General features: G+C 39.2%; 3 protein-coding genes across 6 annotated transcripts in view; 2 read left to right on the top strand and 1 right to left on the bottom strand.

The window, feature by feature from the left end:
* The first annotated feature begins 110 nt into the window (after positions 1–110).
* Positions 111–3,621, top strand: rpl9 (ribosomal protein L9). Its single transcript, XM_072669638.1, has 7 exons — positions 111–194; positions 400–515; positions 638–733; positions 985–1,117; positions 1,378–1,458; positions 2,578–2,694; positions 3,461–3,621. Exons 1-6 carry the CDS (start codon positions 149–151, stop codon positions 2,682–2,684), a joined length of 579 nt encoding a protein of 192 aa, XP_072525739.1. The 5' UTR covers positions 111–148; the 3' UTR covers positions 2,685–2,694; positions 3,461–3,621.
* A 1,376-nt stretch (positions 3,622–4,997) lies between these two features.
* rfc1 (replication factor C (activator 1) 1) lies at positions 4,998–21,322 on the top strand. Of its 2 annotated transcripts, none has more exons than XM_072669635.1 (24): positions 4,998–5,077; positions 5,698–5,793; positions 5,900–5,966; positions 6,106–6,198; positions 6,650–6,954; positions 7,354–7,428; positions 7,521–7,598; positions 7,975–8,322; positions 9,068–9,172; positions 11,449–11,628; positions 12,027–12,131; positions 12,531–12,912; positions 13,029–13,141; positions 13,469–13,583; positions 13,771–13,859; positions 14,041–14,178; positions 14,470–14,565; positions 16,342–16,440; positions 16,854–17,008; positions 17,225–17,342; positions 17,996–18,141; positions 18,768–18,981; positions 20,195–20,380; positions 20,632–21,322. In XM_072669635.1, exons 1-24 carry the CDS (start codon positions 5,075–5,077, stop codon positions 20,731–20,733), a joined length of 3,408 nt encoding a protein of 1,135 aa, XP_072525736.1. In that variant the 5' UTR covers positions 4,998–5,074; the 3' UTR covers positions 20,734–21,322. The 2 variants fall into 2 exon arrangements, with proteins under 2 accessions (XP_072525736.1, XP_072525737.1); XM_072669636.1 differs by having other exon boundaries at positions 13,032–13,141.
* Positions 21,323–22,434: 1,112 nt separating this feature from the next.
* LOC140546958 (multiple PDZ domain protein) overlaps positions 22,435–25,051 on the bottom strand; it is a 49,733-nt gene continuing 47,116 nt past the window's right edge. For all 3 annotated transcript variants that reach the window (XM_072670438.1, XM_072670436.1, XM_072670435.1), the window contains one exon: positions 22,435–24,431. In XM_072670438.1, the coding sequence (XP_072526539.1) occupies positions 24,267–24,431 (165 nt within the window). In that variant the 3' untranslated portion in view covers positions 22,435–24,266. The remainder of the gene's footprint in view (positions 24,432–25,051) is intronic.

The raw sequence follows: 25,051 nt of genomic DNA on the forward strand, positions 1-25,051 counted from the left end.
GTATGTGGCGTAGCAGGTCGAGTTGTTCGGGTTTGTATAGCCGGCAACCCGGTGCTAGCTGGATTCAGATGCCGTGAAGGCTTCTGTGTAAAAATGTAGTTTACGTAGTTGAATCTGTATTGACAGCCAGTTTTTGGTCCTCCACAGAATGAAGACCATTCTCAGTACCCAGACGGTGGACATCCCCGACAAAGGTATGTAAAGCGTCCATGTGTATCTGACTAGGAGCTGTGTTCACAAAGCATACCAGTGCTGATATAGAATTTGCTTTTATTCAGAGATGTGAATAGAGGAATCTCTAATTAGTAGTTTACTCCAGTCCGACTACCATGCCTTCCTTGTTAATGTAATGTTCTTTTGCTGGTTTATATTTATACATTCTCATCATGTGTCCTGCAGTTGATGTGTCCCTGAAGGGCCGCACCATAACCGTGAAGGGCCCTCGCGGAACTCTTCGCCGGGAGTTCAACCACATTAACCTGGAGCTCCGTCTGCTCGGCAAGAAGCAGAAGAAGGTAAGGGGCCTTTATGCTGCTCTTACAGGTGATCTGGATTGGGATGGTCCCTTGAATTCAGAGTGCAAGTGTTCTTTAGATATGTGTTGTGCTTATGTAGCTGAATGTGTTCTCCTGTGTAGCTGCGTGTGGACAAATGGTGGGGTAACAGGAAGGAGCTGGCCACTGTCAGAACAATTTGCAGCCACGTTCAGAACATGATCAAGGGTGTAACCATGGTAAGATCATTTGGGGGTTTTATTAGTGGTATGACTAATAATTCAATGCCTGGAAAGAGTGAGAGATCTAAATTGCAAGTAGTAAGTTTATCTTTTGCCTTGTTCCTGCCTGGCAAAAATGGTTCTATTGACTTTGGGCTTTAGCATTATCTTTGCAAACGTCTACTTTTCATTGTGGTAAAACGTGTAAAATACATCAATAGAAACCCAGGTTTTATGCTGTTCTTAATGTCTGAAGTTTCTTTGTGTAGGGTTTCAGGTACAAGATGCGATCCGTGTATGCCCATTTCCCTATCAATGTGGTGATTCAGGAGAATGGCCAAATGGTGGAGATCAGAAACTTTCTGGGAGAGAAGTACATTCGTCGTGTCCGTATGAGGCCAGGTACTTTGTGTGCTTGCTGACAGACTTTTTGTCTGTTATTCCTGCTACATTGAAAGGTGCCTGCTGACGAGTCAATTTAGCTTATTTAGATATCAGTATCTGATTTAAAGCATGATTTGCTGTTGGAAAAATGACACACATTGGAGTTAAATGTTATTTCCAATACTTGTTTAGTGGAACTGAAAATCAGATGTCCTCTTTACATTAAAGAGTACATAAAGATGACTAATGTGCCTAATTGTTTGGTTTCTGACTTGCAGGTGTGAATTGTGCACTCTCTGCAGCCCAGAAAGATGAGCTTGTTCTGGAGGGTAATGATATTGAGCTGGTGTCAAACTCTGGTGAGGCTACATTTTTCTAAGAGTTTTTCTAACTTTGCCTTTTTAAGTTGTCAACATGACCCGAATAGCTACTTAATGAGAACCCGCTTAAAGACATATTCCTTCACAGGTATAGGTGGTGGTGAAACTTGCACGAAAAGGTGTAACCATTTTTGTAGTACTTGTGCCAAATCCTGAAGTGCCTTTTCTGTTTATTGCTGCTGCCATTGTTAATTTAGTGTTTAATAAGCAGATGTTCATTAAAGTATAATTGGTTCCTCTACACTACTTTTTTTTTGGTCTGAGCATAGTTTTGCAAACACAATTTAAGCTTTAAAAAAGAGGACTGGACTGACCTAACTTTCAGCCAGTATCTGCTCAGACTCCTCAACCCCTACTTAATACTTTCATGTTGGTCTCTTATAGGCCTGTGATAATTACGTAATTAGCTTATACAATATATGGACATGACCTGTGACTTTTGGCATCCTTGATGTTGCCCCTAGTTTGTACTGGCACGTTTTTAGCCAGCTATGCTGTTCTCTCCTTCAAGTGAGCGATATCTATTGTATAGGAACACAGTGCAGTGCACGCAATCACCAGTGCATTCATAATAATGGGGACCCCATGCAGAGCGCACTGCGACAGTACTGGTGTAAAGAATCTCTCGTCCCGTCTGTGCTGGGTGCACAATGTTTTTCAATGCTGTCTTGGTCAGCTACAGTTCCAGATTACTTTTTCTGTAAATTGGTCAAAATAATAGTGATGCATGTTCATGCATTGATATGGTTCACTTGCAGTGAAGAGTGGTCGTAAATGTGCTTTACCATGTTAGCATTTAGCATGTTTTTGCCTTAGAATGTTTAGCATTTCAGAAGTACAATATTTGTCAAACTGTCTTTATTCTTGATGTGATACTATAGCCAAAAGCTAATGTTAATCCCAAAGTAACATATTAGCCCCTAAGCTCACATGCATTACAAAATTTGTTACAATTTTGGTGAATCACTACAGATCAATGTCCTGTGATACCCTTGATTGTGTGTAATCCTGTCAAGAATCCTTGTGTACCTACCCTTCTGACTACAGAGCCTGCTAGTGTGTGCATGCCTCTCACCACCCTAGTGTGTCTTGTTTCAGCGGCCCTCATCCAGCAGGCAACCTCAGTCAAAAATAAGGATATCAGAAAGTTCCTGGATGGTATCTATGTCTCTGAGAAGGGGACAGTAGTGGAGCCGGAGGTGTAGAGGACGCAAGGTTAGAGTGGGTTTCGCCAGGGCTGAAGGATGTTTTTTCATTGTCGCTTTAATCACTTTCTGGCTTTTTGTCCCCTCTGTTGAATTGCTTTCGTCTCCTTTTCTCATTGCTTCAATATTGTTTCTGACTTGTGAAATGACCTTGGATTTCTGGGCGGTGTTGTGGTTCTATAAATTTGCAAATTCTTTGTACAAGCTGTGTCTGCATGCAAAGACTAACACTAACGCTTCTTCCACTTCCAGCGGTAACACTGTTATGCCTGTTGCATGTGTGCATGTTCTAAATAAAAAGGCAGAACACTTTAGCTAACCATCATCCATAGACTGGTTTCTGTGCAGCAACATCAGAGCTGTGCAAGCAACTGGGGTGAAAAGTAGCACTCCAATGTTGGAGAGCAAAAATAACCCCAGAGAAGATGGATGGAAATAAAGGGGTCACATCCCTTTGCCATAATCTGTAGAAGATTAAACAAAAAATAAACAAACCAGATGGTGAACACATCTGACTCTGGAATTGTATCAAGTCAACAGGAATTTACAAACTGTGAAATCAGTGATTACAGCAATAAACGTAACATTTTGCTTTGGGCTGCTTGTGCACTTATTAATGTATAGACAGGAAACCTGTCTATAGGGATGTTTAATCTAGTCTGTGCTAGTGACCACATTTGATTTAGCTAATAAGTTAACTCTGGTGTGTTGGCTAAGTGGAAAAGGTTGCTGCCTTGCCTCACCATTTATTGTCCTATTGCTGTTCTCTTAATCAGCTGCCCTGATCCAGCAGGCCACCTCTGTCCGGAAGAAGGATATCCGGAAGTTCTTGGATGGCATTTATGTCAGTGAGAAGACCACTGTGGAGGAACAGCCGGATAATTAACATCTGTCCTTGTAAAATCTGTCAATAAACGTGTTTTTTTTCCACCCACCACTTATAGATGTGCTTTGCCTTTTGTTGTGCCTTTGACTGCCTAAATGTAAAGTAGGAATTTCAATGAGGGCCAAGATGTAAATCATCATGATCATTTGGTTAAATTGATTGTGTGGGTTTGCAGAATATGCCCTTTTGATATCTGAAGGTTATGTTCAAAGTACTTGCCTCATTAAAGTGATGTAAAACTGTTTTACAGTAGTGCTGCAATTTAGCTTTTTAGCTGCATTTAGCATTTTAGCTGGGGAACTATTGGTTAGTGAGGTGTTTTTTATTTTTTTTATTTTATATATATATATATATATATATATTTATTTATTTTTATTTTTTGTGCCCGTTTTGTTAAAACTGCTCTTATGTTGGGGCATGTGAGTATGTCACCTGTTCTTATTAGTAACATTAGTTCAGTTATAGCTACCTGGAAGTTCTGCTTTGTAGAGTGGTTTCATGGAGGATATCGCAGCAGGATTTTACAGTTGGCTAGATGGGACCAAAGCTAAGATTTGGCTATTATCTTCTTGGACAGGCTAAACTTGGGCCTAGATCATTTGTGTAAGTTAAGAAATTCTGCGTTGTTATATCTCGCAGATTAAGCAAGAGAGCACGCGGGTAATGAATATCTATTAGACAGGAAAATATGTAGTCAGTGAGTTGTGTGTAGTACAGGGCTTGGATGAATGTGCTGTTTAAATGGACTCATCTTGCACATTACTATATCTAAGAGGGTTTAGAATAATAGAGGACGTGTCTAATGTGTATGAATATAAATAATTAGATTTCAGAATGCTGAATATCTATGTTAGAAATTGTGCATAAGAGAAATATACTTGATTCCTCTAATAAAAGTTGCAGTAATAGCATTTTGCACACAACATTAAACGTTTATCATAGAATTTGTGTTTTTCACTTTTGGAATGAAATGCTCTGTAGGTAAAATGCATTCTGGAAAAAGATGCCAAATTCTTATTTGTATATTTTTTTATTTGTAGTTTTTTTTTCTTAACGTGAATAAAATAACACATGTATCTGCATAATGTGTAAACGTTGTACAGTAAGTGTGTACAATTATTAGTGTACCACAGCATACACATGAATTTGGGAGATTGTTTACATCAGTAAGTTAACGCTCCAGTGTAGTAATGACTGAGTCAGAGATCTTAAGTAATTCACCCAGAAAGTATTGTTTAAACATTTAAAGACGTTTATGAGATCCTGTTTCCTTTTCCTACAGAGTCTTTTTCTAAAATAATAATTGTTGTGGCGCACGTTAGTGGGAAAATACACGTTTTGTATTTTAACATAAATAATATGCAAAGGTTTTAAGCCATTTTTCACTGTCCACTGCGCGCGCTTCTCTCCGGCGTCATCACGCAGCGCCCAAACTTGGCGCCAAAGGCGTGTGTATCTGTTTGCTTGCTGATACTACCTGAAAAGTTCATGATAGATTTTTAAGATGGTGAGTGTTTTTACTAACATTTTAACAGTCAGAATAATGAAAACGATAGTTTGTCTCTTGCCTGTATTTAGCGATGTGTTGGCGGAGCTGTTATACCCTTTAATGTTAGTGTTAGCGCCGAGCACAACAGGCTAATGGCGAGTTACAGTCAATATCCCCTTGTTCTTTAGAGACTCTACAGGACTCTCTCAACATTTCCACACTAATAGAGCACGTTATGCAAAGCACCGTTGTCCAGCTCTCTGGATAATCCGTCAGCTAAATTCTGCCATGCATTTTGGAAATAAATTAAGCAAGCTTTCCAACCAAATGGCTAGCATGCAGCCCAAATATGGACACAGAGAGCAAGATATTTGAAAAAGAGAGGTAGCGCTATATTGCAAGTAGGTTTTTAAATGTGCATTACGTGACCGTTGCTGTGCGTTGTGTAGGGTATGTCGTTAGCATGTTAGTCTCATAATGAACTTTAAGCGTTACTTTGCAATAAGAACATCACTTGACGTATGATTATTGTGTTCGTGCGTATTTGTAAAATCCCCAGTCCGAGTTTTAAAGCGTCGCCTGCAACATTTACGTTATATTGAAGGTACTGAAAAGTAACTTCTTTGATTTTCTTTCAGGACATCCGCAGGTTCTTTGCACCAACAAAGATCACCAAATCTACAACAGGAAGCAGCAGCACTGATGAGGAAAATAAAAAGAAAAAATCCTCCAAGGTTCAAACTATGTCCACAAACATATAAGTAGCATCAGATGATTATTGTCGTCTTGCGTAGTGAAGTGCTTGAGCTGTGACCCTCCTGTCTGTGTTTTTCTTTTCAGATAACAAGTCCTAAATCTGATGAGAAACGACCAGCAAAACGGAAGAAAAGAGTAATCACAGATTCAGGTGCAGTAGTGTTGCTATTAGAAAGCTAAGATGAGTGCCTTGTTAAAAAAAAATCATGGCTTGTTATTGTAAGTTGATACAGCAGACTTTGTCTGCTGAAATGTATTTAAATACATCATGTACTCTGTTTGCCTCTCAGACTCTGAAGAGGAGAAGAAAGGAAAGAAAAACCCTAAAGAGAAGATCACAGCATCTGGAAAGAAGGACCCTGTTACTTATGTGTCTGATTCAGGTGCGTGACTACAAAAGGTCCAGCGCTTATTACAGACAGAGCAACTTATGTAGACCCATCCAGTATATTGTTGTATAGCAGCCAATATGAAATGGGATGCACATTGATATCAGCATCATATAAATATTTACTTAAAAATATCAATGTTTAGATTTGACAGATTTCAAACAAGGTATTTGATGGTTATGTATTATGCTACAGAAAAGGTGAACGAATGCTCCATAATGCTAATCCAGGTAGATGTAGTGTCAGTTTGTATATTTGGGCCACATTGTTGCATTTCTAGACATCATAGTAAGGTTACAGGTATTGGTAAACAACTTACAAATACACCACTTTATGTGACCATATAAACCTTACCTTTAGTATGAGGATAATAATGTATAACACTTGTATATACTCTCATACTACTATCTTCTATTCGCTCACTTTTTTTTGTATTCCTTTCCAGATTCAGACGAAGCATTTGAGTCATTAAAGAGACCCTCTAAGCCTAAAGAGAATGGAAATAACAAAGGTAGGAAAGAAGTGGATTCTGGGAAATTGAAGGAGGTGAAATCTGCTCCTCTTAAATCTCCGATAAGGCCCACTGCTGCTGGCTCTAAAGCAGACATTAGGAATGCTCTCAGTCCAACTCCACCGAAGCCTGCTACAGCCAAAAGCACCACCACCTCAGCTGCCGATTTTTTTGGCAGCACAACCATCCATAGATCGGGAAAGAAGTTGGTGGCAAGTACCAGCACCAAACGGAAAGCAGTGAGTAGACAGTGTGTATTAATGTCACCATCAGTAATTGGCCAGTTCTTTTGATAATCAGTTTCAGGCCTCCTAGCAGTATAAAATGCACTGAAAAAGGCAGATTATACGTAGTCTAATTCAATGGAAAAAGATAGGAAGCTCTCATTATAGAATATATGTAAAACACATGCATACAGTGCTGTTTCTGCTATTACAGGCACTTCAGTTCAGATATATTAGAAAATAACTCCTGTTTTACCAAACTAATAGTGTTGTACTGTTAAAAAAACAGTGAAAATGTCTTTACTGCATCAGAGTGCACTAAAGGTCTTTTTTCCAGTCTGAATTTTTTCAGTGTTTTGAGTAAATTAAATTAACAGTAGATTCAGACTGATATTGATTCATTGTCTCTTTCAGCCTGTAGAAGACCCTGAGGAGTCACACAGTGATGAAGCCATTGCAAAGCAGTTACAGATGGATGAGGACATGGAGGTGAGTAAGAAACCTCCATTGATTCATGATTGATAAATAATTAAATACAATATACAGCGTGGATGTATACTGGCAACCTGTTTGTGTTTCAGTTGGAGAAACAGATCCATGATGATGAGGAGTTTGCAAGGACTCTGGCTATGCTGGAAGAGGCCCCATTGCACAAAAAGGTGCATTTCTTGTGACTGATCTGTGCCTAGTACCAACTCTTTTGGCACTTTGTTAAAGGAAACTACTGTCTGTAAGCATGAAAGTGTATTTATATGCAGTGCAGAAAGACTGATCTTTCTTTTAAATATGAGAGCTGAAAACAGCCCTTGAGTCTTAACAGAACCACACAGGTTCATACCTACATGGTTTTTGAACTTGGTTTCAATTAAAGGACAACCTGACTGAAAAACGTTCTGTTCTAACAGTAAATGTTTTGTTTTAAAGGGGAAATTTTGGGCAAACATACTAGTTTTTAAAACTAAAGGTTTTGTTTCGGGTTTACATTCTCTAATGTTCCTTAAACTAAAATGGGTGTAATTTGTGTATTTCTCTTAGGCTCGTGTAGACACAGTGTCCCCCTCTAAGAGCAGCTCACAAGCCATTGCTACCAAATCCACCTTCAAGGGGCCTTCACCAAAAAAGAGCCCCATGAAGACAAGCTCCAAGCTGGCTCTCATGAAGAGGAGAGCTGATGAAGAGGAGGAACAGAGGCAGAACAAGAAGGACGAGAGGAAAAGCAAGATGGTCATCTCTCCAAAAAAAGAGCCGATTTCGCCAACAAGCTCAGAGATGGCAGCCACACCCAAAACAGAAAGCATTTCAGCAGGAGCCTCCAAATCAAAAAGCTTTTCCACACCTAAGAGTGGCGGAAGCAGTAACAAAACCTCTCCAACAAAACCAGAGGTAACGCATCTGATCCCATCCTAAATAACAAATGTAATGTTATAGCTTATTTAAAGCCTAAATGGATTACAGAAGGAAAATATTTCAGTATTGGTATTGAAAAACCTGTGGTGGTGTCATGTTATATTTAACAGAATTGGCAAGGACCTGAAACTTAAACTCCTGAGGCAGAATCCCAAAACACTTGTAACGTTGTGTTACAAGTTATATTTGCTTTTATTTATATTTATGAATTATGTTTCATGCATATACATTCATTGAGCAATTAATTAGGCCAACTGTACTTGGTAGGGTCTCTTTGCTCTTAAGAGCCTTGGTTCTTTATGGCATGAATTCCACAATATGGAACCATTACTTTGAGATTCTGGTCCATGTTAACATGACTAAGTCACACAATTTCTTAAAAAATGTCTGAACTTCATGCTGCAAAACTCTACTTGCCAAAACTGCAAAATCTCCACTACCAAGATTATCTGTTTGGTTTTGATTCAAACTCGGCCATGTTCATAAAACACAGATTTTGCTGTATTGTCTTGCCATAAAAAGCCATTTGAATATGCATGTGTGGCACATGGTTAGCAACAATACTAAAATAGGCTTTCAGGCAATATTAACAGACCTAAGTGTGCCGAAAACTTCCACCCCACCATTGCACTCCACCAGCCTGCAATGTTGATACAAGATCGGTTGGGTCCATGCATCCCATGCTGTTTGCACAAACTTCTGACTACCATCTTTCTTGTAGGTTAGTCCAGAAGGCTCAGAGAAGAAGCGGGTAAATTCAGCAGCGTTCCGAAATTACCTGAACAGAGAGGGCCCTCGTGCCCTGGGGTCTAAAGAGATACCACAGGTAACACTGACTTACACGTTTATCTGTTCTCCTGTTTGATTTTTTTTTTTTTCCCTTCCCTTTTTCCCTGACTCAAACAATGTAAAATGTGTAAAACTAACAAGCCTCTTGGAAGAAATAGAGTAAAGACACAGGTTTCAATAAGCACACCAGGTGATTAGTCTGTGTTTATACAGTGGGACAAAAAAGTATTTAGTCAGCCACTGATTGTGCAATATGAAATACTTAGAAATATGAGAGATGTCTGTATTTTGTTTTTATCATAGGTACACTTCAACTATGAGAGACAAAATGAGAAAACAAATCCAGGAAATCACCTTGTAGAATGTATTTATAAATTATGGGTGGAAAATGGTCAATAACAAAAAGTTCAATACTTTGTAACATAACCATTGTTGGCAGTGACAGAGGTCATATGTCTTCACCAGGTTTGCACACACTGTATTTTGGTCCATTCCTCCATGCAGATCTCCTCTAGAGCAGTGATGTTTTAGGGCTGTTGCTGGGCAACACAGACTTTCCCTCCACAAATTCTCTATGGGGGTAAGATCTGGAGACTGGCTAGGCCTCTCCAGGACCTTGAAATGCTTTTTACAGGGCCAGTCCTTCGTTGCCCGAGCGGTGTGTTTGGGATCATCGTCATGCTGGAAGACCCAGCCACGTTCCGTCTTCAATGCTCTCAGTGATGGAAGGGGGTTTTGGCTTAAAATCTCACGATACCTGGCCCCGTTCATTCTTCCCTTGACACGGATCAGTCTTCCTGTCCCCTTTGCAAAAAAAACAGCCCCAAAGCATTGTTTCCACCCCCATGCTTCACAGTAGGTATGGTGTTCTTGGGATGCAACTCAGCATTCTTCCTCCAAACACGACGAGTTGAGTTCGTACCAAAAAGTTTTATTTTGGATTCATCTGACCACATGATATTCTCCCAATCCTCTTCTGGATCATCCATATGCTCTCTGGGAAACTTCAGACGGACCTGGAAATGTACTGGCTTAAGCAGGGGGACATGCCAGGCACTCTAGGATTTGATTCCCTCTCCGCATAGTGTGTTCCTGATGGTAGCCTTTGTTACTTTGGTCCCAGCTTGACCTCTGCAGGTCATTCATCAGGTCCCTCCGTGTAGTTCTGGGATTTATTTTGCTCACTGTTCTCATGAACATTTTGACCCAGATCGAGGGGGATTATCAATGGTCTTGTATGTCTTCCATTTTCTTACAATTGCTCCCACAGTTGATTTATTCACACCAACCTGCTTGCCTATTGTAGATTCACTCTTCCCAGCCTGTCCCAGCAGGTCTACAATTTTCTTCCTGGTGTCCTTTGACAGTTCTTTGGTCTTGGCCATGGTTAAGTTTGGAGTATGACTGACTGAGGCTGTGGACAGGTGTCTTTTATACAGATAACAAGGTCAAACAGGTGCCATTAATACAGGTAACAGGTGGAGGACAGAAGAGCTTCTTAAAGAAGTTCCAGGTCTTTGAGAGTTAGAAATCTTGACTGATTGTGGGTGACCAAATACTTATTTTCTACCATGATTTACAAATAAGTTCTTTAAAAATCCTGCAATGTGATTTCCTGTTTTTTTTTTTTCTCATTTTGTCTCATTGTTGAAGTGTACCTATAATGAAAATTACAGACCTGTCTCCTCTTTCTAAGTAAGAGAACTTGCACAATTAGTGGCTGACTAAATACTTTTCTTGCCCCACTGTATGACAATGGCAATAAAACGAGCATGATCACACATCTGAACTGACATCGCTTGGTGTTTTAGTTGATGGCAAACACAACTAGCCACAGGTCAGGACTTGCTCGAAGCTAATAGCTGTTTCCCTAAATACTGAATAAATCCAGCAAAAGGTTTGGAAGAGGGAAGGAAGGTTTCTGGTGTGGGAACATTTTGGCTTTAAGCAGAATGAGTGAGCAGAACACATTAATGTAAATGTGCTGGTATGCAGAATTAAACATGTTTTATTTTATGTATGCATTATTCATGTAGGATATTTAAAGAATATATGTTCCAGTCTCAATGTTTGTTTAAATATTCATAATTTATCAAAAGTTAATTGCTCTTTAAAAGGCTGTAATTTCATTATTATGCATGCATTATGTTATCAGTGGCATAAAATGGTCTTAAAATGACTAATCGTTTATTGCAATTATTTGCAGTTTATCGTCTAAAGAATGGTTATTGTGACAGGCTTACCTGTATGCCTGTTATAATGTATGTTTAGAATTAGCAGATTATGTGCAGTCTTTGTTTGTATGTGTGTTAGGGAGCGGAGAACTGTCTGGAAGGCTGCGTGTTTGTGCTGACTGGAGTGATGGAGTCTATGGAGCGAGACGATGCAAAGTCACTAATAGAACGATATGGTGGGAAAGTCACTGGAAATGTCAGTCGCAAAACCACATATCTGGTGTTGGGCAGAGACAGCGGGGCCTCAAAGACTGAGAAGGTCTTACTCTTTTTTTTTTTTTTTTTTTTTTTTTGTCTTTTTGTTTCTCATACTTCCTTGAGTGGTCAGGTAGTCAAAATGGAACTAAAATCTAAGGCAGAGATGATCTCCTGCTCTTAATCTCTTGATTTCAAGATTGACCTTATATAAGCATGACTGTATTTAGTACCATATTGCCCAAGCATTAGAACAGAGGTGAACATTTAAAACAGTATTAAAAAGCTATTGTAGTAATAATGTTTTTATAATAATACTAATAATATAATAATAATTTTTTGGTGTATTATTTATTTTGCTTTCTGCTCTTTCTACTGTTTTTAGGCTGCCTACTACAAAACTGGGGTTTTGCATTAAAATTCTTGCTTTTTCTGGGGTGGGTGGGTGGGTGTGTTTCTCAGGCTCAGAGTTTGGGTACAAACGTTATAAATGAAGATGAGCTGCTGGAACTGATCCGAACCAAACCTGGCAAGAAATCTAAATACGAGGTTGCTGCAGAGGCTGAGGTTAGACCCCACATACTACATTTTCATTGTTGCAGTGTGCACTTAGTTTTTCATTTTCATATGTATTATTTAATGGTTTCCTTTTTTTTAATCTAGATTATTAAATTGTTTATTAAAAATATTATTAAAATATTATTACATTAATTAAGTTTTTTTAATTGGATTCTTATCAACTTTTTTTGAAAATGAGTGTAAGTCTGTTGTTGAGGGTTTGAAGGTAGTGAGAGAAGCAGAACTTCATACAGTTGAGACCCACATTTTACTGGTGATCAGTCAGTTATTATATTCATCTGTACATACATGTTAAAATTGGTTTTGTCAATGCAATACTCATACACAATCAGGGTAATTGTTTACAGTGCAAAATTCCGTAAAGCTGTTATCTGTTGTATGTTCCAGTGCAAAGCCACAAAGTCAAAGAGTCCCTCACAGAAGCTCACATCGCAAAGGCCAAAGTCAAACAAGAAAAGCCCAGGCAAAAGCAGCCCCTCTCCGGGAAAGGCTCGGACATCTTCTGCCTCTACACCCGGAACGTCTGGGTCTTTCCGTCGAGACTCTGCGTCAGAGGTGAAAAAGAGTCTGGAGTTTGGTAAAGCCACACCCCCTTTGTCCCGCCCTGCTGCAGAGGACAATGGGAAAAGCTTGTTGTGGGTGGATAAGTACCGTCCCCGCAGTCTTAAGAACTTGATTGGGCAGCAGGGAGAGCAGAGCTGTGCCAATAAGCTGCTGAGGTGGCTTCAGAACTGGCACAAGCATCACAACAGCAATACGAAGCCAGCGGGTCAGTGTGGCATGTGTGTGTTTGTGTGTGTGTTTGTGTTCACACAATAGCACAGGTGCTATTTCTCTGGGCCTACATTTCTTTCTTATTGTCTCCTGTTCTTGTTCTCTTTACAGCAGCTAGGTTTGGGAAGTTTGGAGGTAAGGATGATGGTTCTGGCTTTAAGGCTGCCCTGTTGTCTGGACCTCCTGGTGTAGGAAAAACCACTACTGCTGCCCTTATTTGTGAGGTTAGGCTCTTAATTCGAAACTCTGATGAAACAACTCTTTATTCTTTAATGCTATATGTGAACAAATAGAGAAATAGTGACTTTCAGAACTCATAAGTCACATCTAAAGGACCCAGGAAGCTAAGCAAATGAAAATGCACTCGTCGTACTTACCTGCCAGTGTTCACACACATTTGATTGTTTGAAGTGTATTTTCAAAGCTTAAGATGACATTGTAAAGTTAAAAAAGACCTACTCTTCTTGTTACTTGTTTGAGGTGTTGGTTATTGGAAGTTGGAGTAATAGGAATTTGATGGCTCAATTAAAATAAACTGTGTGTCCCTGTAGGAGTTGGGTTACAGTTACGTGGAGATGAACGCCAGCTGCACCCGCAGCAAAAACAGTCTGAAGGAAGTGATTGCAGAATCTCTCAATAACACAAGCATTAAAAACTTCTACACAGGTACTTCGCCTAAGGGACCACATTACCCTCACTCAATAAGTGGTATGGACATTCATTTAAATGGAAATATACAGGAACTATAATAAACCGGAGGTTGCAAAATGAATACAAGTGAGATTTTAAATATAAAAGTGGCATCTTAATTTGAATTGGTTATAATCAATATTTTGTTTGTGTTTTTGGTCAGGTACATCTCAGACTGTCAGCAATAAACATGTACTCATAATGGATGAGGTGGACGGCATGGCAGGAAATGAGGACAGAGGAGGAATACAGGTTTATTTTTACACCCACCCATTATAACACTAATGCTGAAAATACTAATAGTTTCATTATGATGGTTAGCTATCGCTTCTACAAACGTTAAAGTTAAAAACCTTTTGTTAAAATGTTTTCTTCCTTCTCACTAACTCTTTTTACTGTTCGATCCTTTTCCACTACGTTGTGACTGCTGCAGGAGATGATTGGTTTGATAAAGCAGTCGAAGATCCCCATCATCTGCATGTGTAATGATCGCAACCATCAGAAAATCCGCTCGCTCGCTAATTACTGCTTTGACCTACGTTTCCAGCGCCCCCGTGTGGATCAGATTAAGGTAATCTGTTCTGCACGCTGCAGTAGAAGGAATTCAAGATAAATTTTTATGCATTTTTATAAATCTGTTAAATACTTTGAGTCTTCAAGTGCCATTTCTGTGCTGAACATTTGATTACCAATAGTTTGTTTATCTGTACTTATTTAAAGAATAAAAAAAATAGCTTTTACTTTTGTATTTCCTTAAGAACAAGGATGCTTGCTAGTTTTATCTAGTGAATTTTAGTAAATTGTAGGTTTTTCTTTTCCTAAATTTCATTTTTGACTTCTTCCGTTCTTTCTAACCAATCAGGGTGCCATGATGTCCATTGCTTTTAAAGAAGGTTTAAAGATCCCACCTCCAGCACTCAACGAAATTATCTTGGCATCAAATCAGGATGTTCGACAGGTATTTTCAACAGCAGTGAATTACCAATCCCCCATGGTTGTCTTTTAAAGTTAAATCAATACCAACTTAGGCTTACCATGGAGAAAAAACCCTCAAGAGCACATGGTCGTGTAAAATCTACTATGAAAATCAACTTCAACATCGTTTCATGGGACAACACTGACAAATTGACACTTTGACAGAATGAAAAGTAGTCTGTGTGCAGCTTATATAATAGTGTAAATGTATTCTTCCCTCAAAATAACTCAATGTACAGCCATTAATGTCTAAACCACTGGCACCAAAGTGAGTACACCCCTAAGAGACTACACCCCTAAATGTCCAAATTGAGCACCGCTTGTAATTTTTCCTCCAAAATGTCATGTGACTTGTTAGTGTTACTAGGTCTCAGGTGTGCATAGGGAGCAGGTGTGTTCAGTTTTTTAGTACAGCTCTCACACTCTCCTACTGGTCACTGAAAGTTCCAACATGGTACCTCATGGCAAAGAACTCTCTGAGGATCTTAAAAGACGAATTGTTGCGCTACATGAAGATGGCCAAGGCTACAAGATTGCCAACACCCTGAAACTGAGCTGCAGCACAGTGGCCAAGATCATCCAGCATTTTAAAAGAGCAGGGTCCATTCAGAACAGACCTTGCGTTGGTCGTCCAAAGAAGTTGAGTGCACGTGCTCAGCGTCACATCCAAATGCTGTCTTTGAAAGATAGGCGCAGAAGTGCTGTCAGCATTGCTGCAGAGATTGAGGGGGGGGTGGGGGGTGGGTGGGTTAGCCTGTCCGTGCTCAGACTATACGCCGCACACTACATCAAATTGGCCTGCATGGCTGTCGCCCCAGAAGGAAGCCTCTTCTAAAGTCTGTACACAAGAAAGCCCACAAACAGTCTGCTGAAGACATGTCAACAAAGGATATGGATTACTGGAACCATGTCCTACGGTCTGATGAGACCAAGAATAATTTGTTTGGTTCAGATGGTCTCACACATGTGTGGCGGCAATTAGGTGAGGAGTACAAAGAGAAGTGTGTCATGCCTATAGTCAAGCATGGTGGTGAGAATGCCATGGTCTGGGGCTGCATGAGTGCAACAGGTGTTGGGGAGTTACATTTCATTGAGGGACACATGAACTCCAATATGTACTGTGAAATACTGAAGCAGAGCATGATCCTCTCCCTCCGGAAACTGGGTCGCAAGGCAGTGTTCCAGCATGATAATGACCCCAAACACACCTCTAAGACTACCACTGCTTTATTGAAGAGGCTGAGGATAAAGGTGATGGACTGGCCAAGCATGTCTCCAGACCTAAATCCAATAGAACATCTTTGGGGCATCCTCAAGCGGAAGGTGGAGGAGCGCAAAGTCTCAAATATCCGCCAGCTCAGTGATGTCATAGAGGAGTGGAAAAGCATTCTAGTGGCAACCTGTGAAGCTCTGGTAAGGAGAGTTAAGGAGGTTCTGGAAAATAATGGTGGCCACACAAAATATTGACACTTCAGGAAGGGGTGTACTCATTTTTTTGTTGCCGGTGGTTTAGACATTAATGGCGGTCTATTGTTATTTTGAGGGAAGAATAAATTTACACTGTTATATAAGCTGCACACAGACTACGTTTCATTGTGTCAAAGTGTAATTTTGTCAGTGTTGTCCCATGAAAAGATATACTTAAAGCATATAGCTTATATTTCTGCAGAAATATAAGGGGTGTACTCACTTTTGTGATATGCTGTATATAATAATTCATTGTGTTCTCTAATGCCTGGCTTTGTAATTTTTTTTTTAGGTTTTGCATAATCTGTGTATGTGGTCAGCCACAGATAAAGTTATGACCTATGACCAGGCAAAAGCAGATGCCATCAAAGCCAAGAAGGACATGAAAATGGTACCCTGTTTAATGCTTACTCACACTTGGAATTAGGGCTAAATGGTAGGGGGGTGGGGCATTAAATTTTTTTTCATCTGTAATATTTTGCCATATTTATAGCGCACTCTGTGTATCCAGTATTGGAGTAAAAAAATGTATATTGGTTGGATATAGTCTGCCTCGTGTAGATATGACACGGAAAATAACAGTGTAGCATGTGGTTGTTGTAATTTGACATTGCACATCCTGTGAAGTGACACTTGCACCTGTGTACATTATGATGGCAATGCTAAAACGATATGTTGTGCAGCCCTACTTGGAATGGCTGTGAAACGCACAACTCCTCTTTCATATATATGTGCATATACAGAGTGGACAGTTAAACTCCCCATTATGTCTGATTTTATTAATGTGTGTGTCTGTCAATGCAGGGTCCATTTGATGTGTGCAGGAAAGTGTTTGCGTCAGGAGAAGAAACTGCCCACATGACGTTAATTGACAAGTCAGATCTTTTCTTCCATGACTACTCATTAGCACCACTGTTTGTCCAAGAGAACTATATACATGTACGACCAGCTGCAGCAGGGTAGGGTTCCTGATATGAAAACTATTGTTTTAATACATAACCATCTTGTTGTTCCTGACATTGTAGGTTAGCCCTGTTTTTATCAGCTTTTGTAAACTATATTTTTAATATTCTTAAAATCGAATGAAACAAAGTAATGCAGTGTACATACATACATATATTTATGACCTTGTTTTCTTTGTGTTCATGAATATGTTGCATGGTGGTGTGCATCAGGGGAAATCTAAAGAATCATTTAGTATTACTGAGTAAAACAGCAGACAGCATCTGCGACGGAGACTTGGTGGATAGACAGATTCGCTCTCGACAGACGTGGTCTTTACTGCCTACACAGGTAACACGCGCACTGTTACATTCAACACACATCCTTGCTATTATTCTTAATTAGTAGTGTAACTAATCACAAAACTCACCGCTTGGATCAGATCACGTTTTTCTTGTCACGAAACGATCATTTGGAAAATTAAGTATGTTGTGTTACTGCTTTGTTTGTACTGGTGACTTATTTTGACACTGTCCGTATGTGATGTTGCGATTGAGTGGAGTGATTTACTCTGTCCTGTGCTCTTACCCGTGCTCTTACTTGTTACTTATAAACAATAGTCTGTCGTTCAGAGTTTGTCTTGTTTAAAGATTTCTCCTTTTTGCTCTCTGTATGCGTCCATATGAGACTCGCCTCACACCAGAGTAATGGCAGTGCGGATGTGTGGCCTTTGAGCTCTTGTGGCTCAGCATGTTCCGCTCACGTGACCGTCAGCTGCTCAGACTATGTTTTTACATTTTGGTCATTTTTATTTCATAAAGTGGCAGCAGGAGTAAAACTGTATTCCAAACTTTAGTTAATCTATGGTTCACGTGTGTCCCCAACCATAGGACGCGTTCTGGATAATCCATGATTCGTTACACCAAAATTCATTATCTAAGATCAAAACACACCCTTAAATATTTGTGTTTTAAACATAACTGTGTGTGTTTCATTTCATTCAGGCGATTTATGCCAGTGTGCTGCCGGGAGAGTTGATGCGGGGTTATATGAGTCAGTTTCCCACTTTTCCCAGCTGGCTGGGGAAGTTTTCATCTACTGGCAAACACAGCCGCATTGTACAGGAGCTGGCCTCTCACATGAGTCTGAAGTGAGTACCTGCATGTATGTAATCTAATTGAACAACATGACCTGGATTATGTGCGTGTTTGTGAGTGTGAGATGAGTCTGGTCATAATATACTTTTGTTGCATTACATGAATACATTGTAATGCTCACAAACACTCATCTGATCTAGGTGCACAGACAGCACACAAACATTGTGATTGGCAATGCTAACTGTCACACTATACGAAATCACATTTAACATTGTAATATTGGGTGATGTCTAAAAAAAAAATTTATAATACATTTTACTTGGAAAAAAGATTAAAGAAAAGTCATTTTTGTTCGTTTGTAAAAAAGTATATAAGAATAATCTGTGTTCAAATTGGCAACAGTAAAAATAACAAATAAAAACACATCTATGCTGATAGTTTAAAAAAAACAAATTGTCCGAAATCGCATGTTTTCATGTTAAATACACCACCATTAGTAGCATATGCATCATAGTTTGTTTAGTTTTGGTTTTGGATGCAGCCTGTGGCTTATTAGTTCAGAAATTAAGGTTATTGGACAGAATTGTAAACCAAATAAATCAATACAAGGATTGGCTGAATATACTTCAGTGCGGATAATAGAGCTACAGTTGATTTGCTAATATTTTTCTTTTCATAGGACCTTGAGTAGTAAGGAGGCAGTGAATCTTGACTACCTGCCTTATCTGCGCTGTGCTCTGTTGGAGCCTCTGCAGTCACATGGTTCTGAGGGGGCCAATAAGAGCGTGACTCTTATGGACGACTATGATATAATCAAAGAGGACTTTGACAGCATTATGGAGATTAGTAGCTGGGGTGGACAACCTGATCCTTATTCTAAACTCGACTCTAAGGTCTGTGGTTGTTTATGTATTTTGATTATACTCTCATCCATTTGCACATTGCCATTTAAAGCCAGCTTGTGAGGGTTCAAATAATTAAAGAAATGTTTGTTTAATAATTTAAGATTTTTTTTTTTGGGGGGGGGGGGGGCATGACATTTGGAATTGACTTGTCAGTTTCAGTTGGTACAAATCTTGATGCACAGTTACACATTAGTCTTTCGTAACATAAAAATAAAAGGTTACAAATACAACATGGACATAGATGGAATTTGATCTCCCCCATATGTGCAGTGTATGAACACACAGTGGCTCAAAAGTGGCATATTGGCAAACCCAAGTATTGATCCCACAACCCTGTCATTAGTAACCAGTGCTCTAACCACTTTTTTTCCTTCTTCTTTCTACTCTTCTTCTACTGTACTCATATATTCTTATATGGTCTTATATGCATAGCTTTTAAGGTACCATCTGTACACATCAACATGGAGTGATTTTACTGCAGTGTTTAAAAGTAACTGGGAGTTCAATTATCAGGGAAGGTATCATAAAATTAGGCTGCAAAATGAATTGGTCGGGATTGTCGCTTTAAAACAAACAAACAAAAAGGCCAGGGACTGTAAGGGCAGACAGTACTGCCAGTACCACTGGTGGCAACACAACCCAAAAACAATAGAATCACCCCCATGCTTCACAGTTAGCAAAGTCTTCTTTACATGAAATGCACTTTCCCCTCCAAATGTAGTTTTAATGATTGTTGCTAAAAAGTTCTGTTTTGACTGCATCAGTCTACGTATTTCCTTTTGCCTCTCCAGACGTTCTGTAGCGTACTTCACATCTTTGTGAGGTAATACTTCAATACATTTTATCCATTTTCCATTAGAATTGTTTGCGCAAAAAAACAGTGGTGCAGTGTGCCACCACTCTTGACTTCGATTAACCTTCCTGCAGGTCCTTGGCAGTCATATGGGGGTTTTATTTGCCACCCAGCATACAAGCGCACAATCTGAGCCTTTGCACAATGCATAGGGTACCCACACATTTGCACAGGCCATGCTGATGATTTTATTTTTATGTTATGAAAGACTAACTGCATTAGGATTAGCTGAAAATACAGTGTGTTCTGCCTAATTAGCTACAGAGGCTGTGTACTACTTCATAATCATTAGTCATTATGGTTTGTCAAAATAATCAGTTCCCTTACATTCTGACTCTTTCTTTGCAGGTGAAAGCCGCATTTACTCGTGCATATAACAAGGAGTCACACTTGACCCCGTACTCGCTGCAGATAGTAAAGAAAGGTCGCAGAGGGGCTGCAGATGCTGACCATGGCTTGGACCCTGAGAATGAACCCCAAGAGCAGGAAGATGAAGAGGAGGAGGAAGGGCTTGCTGTTGACGCCATGATCAAGGTAAATATTAAAACATTAAGGTGGCTTTTGTTTCATAAGAGCTGTCATTTTAACAGTCGATATTGTATATTATGTAATAGTATATTACGTATTAGTCTTTTTTAAACATGCCGGTGGCGTGTTAGTAGGTGTTGCGCTGTTGTACAAATGTCAGGCACAGCATTATTGCTGTTCAACAGTGTATCTTCAGCCAAGTCTTTTACTCTATACTGATTGTGACTGTTTTTCTTTTCTTTGTCTTGACTCTACAGCAGAAGAAAGCTAAAGCCACAAAAGAGCCCAAAAAGGAGAAAGCTGGAGATTCTGGGAAAGGCAAAGGAAAAGGAAAAGGAAAAGGAAAAGGCAAGAAGTGAAATGGAGACTGAACTGAGAACCGAGACTGACAGGAGTGCGTAGTCCTCTCAACCTTGCTAACCAACATCCGGAAAAGTCTGCATAGAAGTCGGTATTTGCAAGCAAGTGCGACACAGGGGAGACATTCACAGCTCTTCTCTTGCACTGGATAGCACTCAGTGTCAAGGAACTAACTGGGACCACAAACATGAGGCACACATTAAGTAAATCAAAAGTTGTTTTCCTTATTTCCACCTGACTTTGATTTCTCAACAACAAACCGCTTTTTAAAGGACATAAAAGCACTTATCATAACATACATAGTTCTCATGTGTGCTTCCTTAAGACAGTAACTTCATAAATGCACTGTAACTCAGTGCACCCGAGCTGTAAATGTATATGTGCATTTTGTCTTATAGTCTAGTTTTGCTATTTAGAACATTTTTGACTCATTGTGGAAGAAAGAGAAAAAAAAAAAGTTTTGCTTTGGCTTTTGTATGAAGGCACTATTGAAAACGCACACTGGCAGTGCTATGTACTGGTCTGTAGCATATACTGTATATGACTCGTGTGTTTTTCACCAAGCAATTAAAGAAAAATCTTAGTGAATGTTAATGTGTTCTGTGGTTGGTTAAACTAAGGGCACCTATTAACTCTTAACTATGCTCCAGATTCTAAACCTGAAATCATTCAAATGGAGGGGCTCCTTAAGCAAGACTGCATCCAAGGAAGACTGCTTTTCCTGGTTGTTGCGACACTGAACAACCTCTTTTTGTAGAATCCTTCAAACCTAGACAAAACTCTCAGTAGAAACAGCTTAAAGGGCAACATGCTGTGACACTGAAGTTTGTAAATTAAATATTGTTTAGTGTATCTTTAATGTAGAGTTTTTAAATGCAAGACTAGTTAACATTGCTTCTGTAAGCAAGCTGTAATGTGTCTATACAGCCTGTTGACATGTCTGTGTAGTAACAAAATACATGTAAGAGTACCCAAAGAGGACCCAAAAAGTATGTTACAGTTAAATGAATTACTGAGATTGCAGGTACATTTTAAAATAAGGGTTAGTGGTGGCAGGATTGTGTTAACACTTAAGATTTTCACTCCTTTCACCCAGTCAGAAAACACAGTACACAGATCAGTCACACACTACAGCAGCAGCAGCAGCATCATCTGATCCGCACTACGTTTGCTTTCAGTTAGTGTTTTTGTTCTTACCTTACTCTCCTACTTCATTCCCACCAAAGTTGAGATGTTTGTGCTTGAGAGATGCTGCTTATAACATGGTTTGTGGTGTTTTTTTATTTGACTCCAAACACAGAATTACTTGAGTATTAATAGCATCCCACTTGAAGATAATTCCACCATTGATGCCGTTTTCTACAACCCATCTGTTGCTAAATTAGTGTATGGTTGTTTGTACTAATAGTAGTGTTAATCACAATAACGTCATTTAAATCTTATATATCCACGCCAAAAAATGTATACTGCCCTGCTAGAAAGAGACCACCCCACCTAAAAAGGTTTTGTTCCAGCAGTAATCATACACATGATGGTACTTTTATTTTATTTTTTAAATTTTATTTATTTATTTATTTATTTTTATTTTTTTGCATTTCATGTAGACAGAACTGTTACATATGACTTCATAGATTCACTTTTTCTTTTGTCTCTGTTTGACAATATGGCTTTAAAGAGACAAGTGACGGGTAATCTGTAATGGCCTATGTAGTAATAGTATTTTGCCTATTAAAACCTCTTAAATGCATGAGCCTGAGAACTGCAGAGCCTTTGCATACCAGCACTAGCAAGGTCTCCTAGGCTGCAGTCATCTTCTTTAAGACACTATTATAGCAACTACATTGAAATGTATTCCAAATCTGACCTTTATTCAACTCTTTTGTAATGACCTCTTAAGACAACATGGGAAAGTCATATAGTTACAAAAATAAGTATACTGTATAAGAACACATTTTCGTTTATGATTTATTCCTAACCATGACAAATATTTAACACTGGTTTTACTGCATATGTGGGAATATGTGACAAGAAGACATTAGGCATTAACATGAAAAATTATAATACAGGTATGGCAAAATACAGGAAACGTATGATTTTAAAAGGTGGAAATTCTGCACAGAGGACACAAACGTATAGAAAATCAGCTGTAAGCAGTTTAATGCTGAAAATGTGTACTGCAGTAAAACAGTTCTAGCAAAAGTCACAGTTTAACACTGGCATCTGTTTGTTTCCACAGGGCTATAGAATTGAGTGTGAGAAAGGTAAAAAGCTTTTAGGTGAAAGTGTTGTGTCTAAAGATGACCTACTTGCTTAGACCCTAATCACACAACTATTATTTGGAAGTCAGTATTGTTTTAGACAGTAGGGCAATGGGTTAAGTAAGCTGGGTTTAAGTCTTCTCTTCACAGCTGAAACTGAGACTTAGTCAGTGTTCAGTTTCGCTACAAGGTGTTGTCAAGTGAGCTTTGTTTGGTGATTGTTAGAATTTCTTTCTTCTGGCAAATTGTGGATTTGTGTCTGCCTCTTTCTGTCCATTTTCTCCAGTTTCCAAGAGCCTTTTGAAGGTGTAGGGAATTTCACTCACTACATCATTTGTAATTTCTCAAGGAATTACAGTTATTAGAGTTATAATAGTCTATCTGTAATTAAGTGTCTTTTTCTAGTCAGTATGACAGCAATCCAGGCATGCAATCATGTCTAAATACTGCTGTAGAGACTGCAAAGGGTTTTCTAGTAATCAGACATCTGAATTGTTTTAAAAAAATTCTTTGAAGCATCATTTACATCCTTTGCTACAGACCAGTTGTAAGCTGTTAATCAATTAAGATAAGATAAGATAGTCCTTTATTAGTCCCGCAGTGGGGAAATTCACAAGCATTTACATTATTACATTATTTTCCCCTGGCAGTTTACTGCTTACTTTGGTACCATTTAAGAGCACTGAGCTTCGTACCATTACAAGCCATTAACTGCAATTGGACTGCTTTAATGTTAGACTAGTAGTATGTTTGCAAGTTGCATACTGGGTATTTTAGTGAAACATTAAAAGGCTGAAAATGATATAAATGCTAGTTTTACACCATTAAACTTTAAAATAAATATTCTAACAGAGGAATTAAATGCCTTGAATGTGATTACAAACACCCCCTAGTTATGTGCTGAAATGCAATATCCCATTGTAAAAAATTAAATTCCCTATTTTGTTTTTCTGGTCATTTAAATGAACTAAAATCCGAGCCATTGAATTCAACTGCCCATCAACTGACTAATCTTATCTGCGAAGGACTGGTGTGGCGGCAGGCTTTCATTCTTAGCAAACAGGGGGAACACCTGATAGAACACCTGATCAGTTGCTTGCAGACTGGGACCAGCTGATTACAGTTGGAATTCAGTGTGCTTCTGTTTGATTGGTATAAAAACCTGCAGCCACACCAACACTGCAGGCAATAATGGGCATATATTATGTATGAAGTATAAAGCAACATAACTTTTGCAAAACTGAAGTGACTGGTATCACCTGTCTCTTCCATCATCAACGTGTAGGGTGTGTGAGAGAGAGTACAGTGAGTGTGACTGTGCCTCTGGCACATCTTAGAATCTCCACAACTTCTGAGAGTGGGATGCCCTCTAGACTCTGTCCATTCAGTTCCACCAGCCTATCGCCACACTGCAGACGCCCGTCTTCCACTGCAGCTCCCTGCCCAATGTGACGCACAAAAACATGCTTTCACTTACTAAAACGGCATCTTAAAGATAGATCATCACGGTCTCATGAAACTGTCTACAGAAGCAATCCTACAAATTGTTGCTGCCGTCTTTTTTTTTTTTTTTTTTTCCTCTGCAGTTCTCAGTTTTGGCAGAGCTCATAACTGAATGAACCAACACAAATGGTCCAAAATGACTTTCAGTGGACTTATTTTGAAATGTACGTTTGTTTTTTTTTGTGACATAAAAGATTTGTGCACAGCACAATGTGACACTTTTATAATTTACTCTTCCAGTTGGTTGGCATTAACTTTATCTCATGCACATCAGTATAAAGGATCACCCTCATGTGATTTCCTGTCAAAACAGCCCTAGAAAATGTGGTGAAAATAACACAAAAACATCAACAACTAATGATCAATTTGACTAACTCTAGCATAATGATGGTCAGTGTTTCAGGTGCTTGACCCTATTTCGGCCTAAATTGGAGTAAATTTCTCCTTCCACACATGTGAAGCCAGGTATCACCTCTTTTTGAATTGCCGCTGATGCAGCATCTCTAGGCGGCCAGCACACTATGAGGACAGCACACACTTGCCATCAGAATAGCTT

The sequence above is a fragment of the Salminus brasiliensis genome, chromosome 24 (assembly GCF_030463535.1).
Source record: "Salminus brasiliensis chromosome 24, fSalBra1.hap2, whole genome shotgun sequence".
Taxonomy (NCBI): domain Eukaryota; kingdom Metazoa; phylum Chordata; class Actinopteri; order Characiformes; family Bryconidae; genus Salminus; species Salminus brasiliensis.

Coding starts and splice junctions, on each gene's coding strand:
- rpl9 (XM_072669638.1), top strand. CDS start 149: ATGAAGACCATTCTCAGTACCCAGACGGTGGACATCCCCGACAAAG. Junction 1,118..1,377: donor TCGTGTCCGTATGAGGCCAG/GTACTTTGTGTG, acceptor TCTGACTTGCAG/GTGTGAATTGTGCACTCTCT. Junction 1,459..2,577: donor TGAGCTGGTGTCAAACTCTG/GTGAGGCTACAT, acceptor GTCTTGTTTCAG/CGGCCCTCATCCAGCAGGCA.
- rfc1 (XM_072669635.1), top strand. Junction 6,955..7,353: donor CCAGCACCAAACGGAAAGCA/GTGAGTAGACAG, acceptor TGTCTCTTTCAG/CCTGTAGAAGACCCTGAGGA. Junction 8,323..9,067: donor CCTCTCCAACAAAACCAGAG/GTAACGCATCTG, acceptor TCTTTCTTGTAG/GTTAGTCCAGAAGGCTCAGA.